At 32.2% G+C, this 6,405-nt stretch overlaps 1 protein-coding gene across 1 annotated transcript in view; it reads left to right on the top strand.

Moving 5' to 3' along the window:
* The window catches only part of capn3b (calpain 3b), a gene marked incomplete in the record, with an annotated part of 14,581 nt that extends 8,234 nt beyond the window's left edge, over nt 1-6,347 (top strand). Inside the window, 12 exon segments of the mRNA XM_036210443.1 lie at nt 1,675-1,883; nt 1,958-1,988; nt 2,151-2,159; nt 2,254-2,340; nt 3,565-3,642; nt 4,638-4,695; nt 4,768-4,832; nt 5,077-5,145; nt 5,212-5,290; nt 5,359-5,475; nt 5,873-5,931; nt 6,283-6,347. Of these exon segments, the coding sequence (XP_036066336.1) occupies nt 1,675-1,883; nt 1,958-1,988; nt 2,151-2,159; nt 2,254-2,340; nt 3,565-3,642; nt 4,638-4,695; nt 4,768-4,832; nt 5,077-5,145; nt 5,212-5,290; nt 5,359-5,475; nt 5,873-5,931; nt 6,283-6,309 (888 nt within the window).
* Nucleotides 6,348-6,405: the final 58 nt, after the last annotated feature.

Here is a 6,405-nt window from a genome sequence, read left to right on the forward strand (position 1 = left end):
TACACATTGTGCTCAGGGTGTTCTGACAATAAGAAAACAAGACTCAGAGGATGAGACATAATGAAATGTATAATTTCCATGACACGGGGTCCCCAAACTTTTTCTTGTGAGGGCCACAAAACTGTTTTCTTCTCTGATGGGGGGCCAGAGTCGGTTTGTAGGCTAATAGAAAAAGTGTAACAATCACAGCCTAAACATAAAGATTTACACGTAAACGTAAAGCCACACATAACCAAATTTTAAATGATTCTTTCCTGGAATCTTCACAGAAAAAATAAATACTAAAACATATTAAAAACTAGATCAATAGCATTACTTGCGATAGATTAATAGTTAAAGATGCTTAAATTGATAGCTGAAAATGCTGAAGCTGGCTAAAATATTAGCTAAGTGCCAAATTAGCGAAAAAAAAAAAAAAAATCAGAATTAGCCAAAACAGCTAGCATGTAGCTGAAATATTAGCTAATTGCCAAATTAGCCAAAAAAAAGAAAAGGAAAAAATGTATAATTTAGCATAAAGCTAAAAATTAGCTAAAATCCAAATTAGCCTAAACAACTGAAAAAAGCTTAATTTAGCCAAAACAACTAGCATAAAGCTAAATGTTAAATAATGCTAAAAAACTGAAAAAATTAAATTACCCAAAACAGCTAGCATGTAGCTAAAATATGAGATAAACTTCAAATTAGCCTAAAAAAAGCTGAACAAATGTGTAATTTTGCCAAAACCTCAAAAATAAAGCTAAAACATTAGCTAAATAATGAATAAGCCTGAAAACTGAAATAACAAAATTAGCCAAAAAAGCTAGCATGTAACTGAAATATTAGCTAATTGCCAAATTAGCCAAAAAAATGGAAAAAATCCTAAATTAACCAAAACAACTAGCATAAACGAAATGCTAAATAAGACTAAAAAACTGAAAAAATTAAATTAACTTAAACAGCTAGCGGGTAGCTAAAATATGAGCGATACTTCAAATTATCCTTTAAAAAAAAGCTGAAGAAATGTCTAATTTCGCCAAAACAGCAAGTATAAGGCTAAAATATTAGTTAAATGATGAATAAGCCTGAAACTGAAATAACAAAATTAGCCAAAAAAGCTAGCATGTAACTGAAATATTAGCTAATTGCCAAATTAGCCAAAGAAAATGGAAAAAATCCTAAATTAACCAAAACAACTAGCATTAAGATAAATATTAGCTAAAATCCAAATTAGCCTAAACAACTGAAAAAAGCCTAAATTAGCCAAAACAACAAGCATAAAGCTAAATGCTAAATAAGTCTAAAAAACAAAAAAATAAATTACGCAAAACAGCTAGCATGTAGCTAAAATATGAGCTAAACTTCAAATTAGCCTAAAAAAAAGCTGAAAAAATGTAGAATTTCTCCAAAACAGCTAGCATAAAGCTAAAATATTAGCTAAATGATAAATAAGCCTAAAACGGGAAAAATGTCCAATTTAGCCAAAACAGTTTTGGGGGGCCGGGCCAAATGTAAAGGAGGGCCAGATCCGGCCCGCGGGTCGTAGTTCAGGGACCCCTGTTCTAAACAGACATATTATCAATGAAAATTGTGTTTTAAAATATATCTCCTAATATTTAATTACAAAAAAGCCTAAATATTAAAACAATTTCTTTAGTTTTTCACATCAGTGTTTCTCCACTCCTCCATCCTCAGTTGCAGGGCCAGAATCAGCATCTGCAGAAGGACTTTTTCCTCTACAACGCCTCCAAAGCAAAGTGTAAGACCTACATCAACCTGCGCGAGGTGACGGAGCGTTTCCGCCTCCCTCCGGGGGAGTACGTCATCCTACCGACAACCTTTAAGGCTCACGAAGAGGGGGAGTTCCTCCTCCGGGTGTTCTCTGAGAATAAAAGCACATCAGAGTAAGAATCCACTTTAAACAAAGAAAACTACTCTAAGAATGAAGCATATTTGAACTTGTTTTGTTGCTTCACAGGGAGGCAGAGACTACAATTGACAAAATCCAGGTACCCCAAATAGACCAATTGATGTCAAAATGTTGCTATAAAGTTGAATTTATCTGAAGATACATTTAAATTAATGCTGTTTATTGCAATAAAGACAAGTTTTTTTATTTGACTCACAAATAAACTATATTTTCTTTTCCTTTAAACCTACTTCTATATAAGAAAGGAAAGGTAAGCAGAGACTCCAATAAGTTTTTTAATAAACTAATGCAAAATTATGATTGTAAATATACTAATTTATTATCTTCTGCTTCCCACATTCCAGCCAATCGTGTTTGTGTCCGACAGAGCACGCGCCAATAAAGAAATCGAGCACGAGGGCATTCGGGGGGAGAAGAAAAAGAAACCAAAGGTAATGTCCCAGGGGGCTGCATATGGGGGTGTCAGCTGACTCTCTGAGAGCTGTGGCCACACATGCCACAAACTGACACCTTGGCTTCAACGTCATTCCTCCTGCACGGATCGAGTGACACTTCTGGGAGTAAAATCAAGAACCTTAAGCTGAACTCCAGGCCCACCTGTTGCCCTGTCAGGCCTCTGTGCCTCAGTGCTGACCCCATCTGGTAACACATGGAAAAATATATAAGTTTATTATTTTATTTAAGTATATATACAGTTTATTTAGTATTTTAATGCAAACTCACTGTTATAAAATGTGTTTTTGAAACCAAACTGCATGTTTCTTCATTGTTACTGGCTTCTTTGCAATTTAAAGACAATAATCTTTCAGAATTTTTAACCTTTTCTTGTTGTTTTGCAAAACACAAATCGTAAATCAAACCGAAATAGAACCATGAATGGAATTATGAAGACGTTACTGCATCCCCCTATCGCCACAGTCAATGTACTGATCACTTTGACAAGAGAAAGCTGAAAATTAAATTGTTTTTTTATAAACGTGTTAAAATTGTGACTGTATTGGATTGCACGGTGGTGGAACTATGATGATGTGGGCTCATAAAATAGAACCTGAACTATTTTGATATATTTTGATATACATTATCACTTTTGCCGTTTTTTTTTTTTTTTACCGATATAATAAGATAATATTTCACATTAAAAAAAATTAATTAAAATATTTTCAACTGTGGTTTATGTAACATAATGTAAAATAAAAACATAGGAAGATCCTAAACATGGTTGAAAATGACTGAAATTTTGGGAATTTGGGAAGAAAAAATTCCTAAAAAAATAATAACAAAAGTCTACTTTAAAAAAACAAGAAAAAATGTACAAATATGAGGTAAATATTGCTTAAAATAAGAAACAATTTCTGCCAACAGAACAAGAAAATTTGACTTGTCAAGACTTTTCAAAACAAGTAAAAAAACTGACTATGATTCTTTAATTAGGATTTTGTTATTAAGGTTATTTTGACATTATGCTAACCACTATCTGTTTTTGAAACCAGCCAAATATACTAAAAACAATAATACTTTTCTCACTGTTTATTATAATTTACTTAAAATTCTTGAATTAAGGCAAAATTCCTGCATTGATCTTTTTTTTTTTTTTTGTTTAGTTGATTTTTAAGAATTTCTCAATATACAATTTCTCTCTCTTTTTTTTTTATTAGCGTAAACTGCTACAACCTGTGGAAGAGACGGAGGAGGAAAAGCAGTTCCGAGCAATTTACCAGAAGATTGCTGGTGAGGTAGGTTGATCTTCAGTCCACATGTGTCTCTTTTATCCCTTTATTGTGGCTCTTTAGCTTTAAGGAAAAATGCTAACGATTGAATAAATAAGAGATTCGTTATTTAAGTTTTGTCATTTCTGTTAAACAACTACGCAAGATTAATTTGATGTCAGAAATTTTACAGATTTTTTTCTTTAAATTTGTATTTTTCATTTATACTAAGTCAAATAAAAGTCTCTAAAAGTATTTTTATTTTGGTAAGTGGTTAAAGTTTTGAACACATGTGGTTTTAAACGATTGAAAATGATTTAGAGTTATGCATTTTCAATGAAAACCTCAGGATATTCTAAATGTTTTTTTTTAAATAAGTAGATTCTACTAATATGTTTATTTTTTAAATTAAAATGAAAAAAGCACACCAAAAATCCTAATAATAAAAAATATCATGCTTGATTTAACCTTTTTTTGACACAGAGTGGGTTTTATTTTGAAAGGAATTAGTGTGCACTGCTGTTACAACTGTTATATATTGAAACATATAGATACTGGTGTAATTAAATGTGTTTTTAATTAATCAAATGTGGTTTTAAATGATTGAAAATTATTTATTTTCAATAAAAACCTCTTAGTTTGTTTTTTTTTTAATAAGTGGATTCTACTAATATGTTTATTTTTTAAATTAAAATGAAAAAAGCACACCAAAATCCTAATGATAAAAAATATTATGCTTGATTTAACCTTTTTTTGACACAGAGTGGGTTTTATTTTGAAAGGAACTTGTGTGCACTGCTGTTACAACTGTTATATATGGAAGCACATAGATACTGGTGTAATTTTAAAATTTCTAAATTAATTATTTTTCTTTTTTAAGCATAAATATAGTGCATTTTTAAACAATAAAATGAGACTTTGTGGTTCTGGTTGGGTTCTGGTCTGTAAGAAACTAGAGCAGACCCCCGTCCTAATGCATGGATGTTGGTGATGGGGGTTAATCTCTGCTCCCCCCTCCACAGGACATGGAGATCTGTGCTGGCGAGCTGATGACGATCATGAAGAACGTACTCTCCAAGCGTGAGCATGACCAAAATATGAAGATTGGTGTTGCAGCTTCCTGCACGGACATCACTCTGTTCCTGTTCACAGATAGTGACATAAAGTCCGAAGGTTTCAGTCTGGAGACGTGCCGCAGTATGATCGCTTTGATGGACGTATCCTTGGAGATGCTCAAAGATTGTCCAGCTCCAGATACTTTTATTTTTAACTTTTATTATGCCAAGGAGTTTGTTTGTGGCTTTTAAAAGTTTTAGAAATATACACTTTATTTTAAAATTCAAACTTTAAAACATTTAAAAATAAATGTAATTACATTTAAATATAATTTAGTCTTTTTTGTCGCCTTTTATTATACTACGAGTTAAATTCTTTACTGTTTCTGTAACTGATGCTCCTCAGACTGATGGGTCTGGAAAGTTGAATCTGCAGGAGTTCAAACATTTGTGGAAAAAGATCAAGATGTGGCAGGTAATGACGATTTAGGGCTTTTTCATATATAAATATTTTTCTAAAACTGTCGTTTCACATTTGCAGCTCATCTTTAAAAGCTACGATAAAGAAGGAAAATGCTGCATCAGCAGTTTTGAGATGAGGAATGCCGTAAACGACGCAGGTGGGCCACATGGTAGAAACACTAACACGAATGAGGAACTCTATCCACGTAAACACGTCTTTCTACAGGGTATCATCTGAACAAGCAGTTGTATGACATCATCGCCATGCGCTACGCAGACAAGCAGCTCAACATCGACTTTGACAGCTACATCTGCTGTTTCGTGAGACTGGAGGGCATGTTCAGTGAGTCCACACAGCAGATGAAGAACAGTCAAAAAGCAGAATGTGTCCTAATGTGGCAGACTAGGATAGGCTCCAGCAACCCTGCGACCTCGAAAGAGAAATATAAAACAAAATGACGAGTCGATTTTAAATAGTTGTAAAGCATGGAGGTGGGAGAATGATGGTGTATTTTCAAGGAATTCAAAAATTATTTCAGATTGTGTTTATCTAGTTTTTTGAATTGTAGGAGTGCATTTAATTAATAAACTTTATTAATCCCAAACCAAAAAAGTGCCAATCCAATGCAAACATTTAATATTGTTGCCAGCTATCTTCCTAAAATTAAAAGAAAATATTTTTACACTCATAATATAGATTTTAACTGTTTAAATAATAATTAAATTTTCTGATTTTGCAGGAGCGTTCAATGCTTTTGATAAAGATGGAGATGGAATAATCAAACTCAATGTGCTTGAGGTAAGTAAGGCTCACTGTTTTCTACCACATTTTATAAAATTATTTAAAAACTTTAAATAACTCTGCAGCACTAGAAATAAACAAAAAACATTGTTTTTTTTCTTTATTTTAATACTGAAAGTGGCTTTTTGGGTTCCACAAAAATCATAATTCAAAAAAATTAACCCGAGAGAACTAATGAACAAATTTTCTTCTGGATTTTTAAAATTAATTTGACTTTTTTATTATTATTTTGGGTATCAGAAATAAAAAAAAAAACTTTTTAACCAATTGAACCCTTTTCAATTGCATATATACTTGATAAGAACTATATAAATATATTAATTATCCTTTTTTTTGTCTCATTTCCAGTGGCTTCAGCTGACCATGTACTCTTAAGTCACCAACTTGTGAATAAAATGGAAACTTGTGCTTTAGTTGTGACTGAACTTTTACTTTTGAGCCAAAGTATTGTTCAAATTTTGATTAAAGAGC

The sequence above is a fragment of the Oryzias melastigma genome, linkage group LG24, assembly GCF_002922805.2.
Source record: "Oryzias melastigma strain HK-1 linkage group LG24, ASM292280v2, whole genome shotgun sequence".
Classification (NCBI taxonomy): domain Eukaryota; kingdom Metazoa; phylum Chordata; class Actinopteri; order Beloniformes; family Adrianichthyidae; genus Oryzias; species Oryzias melastigma.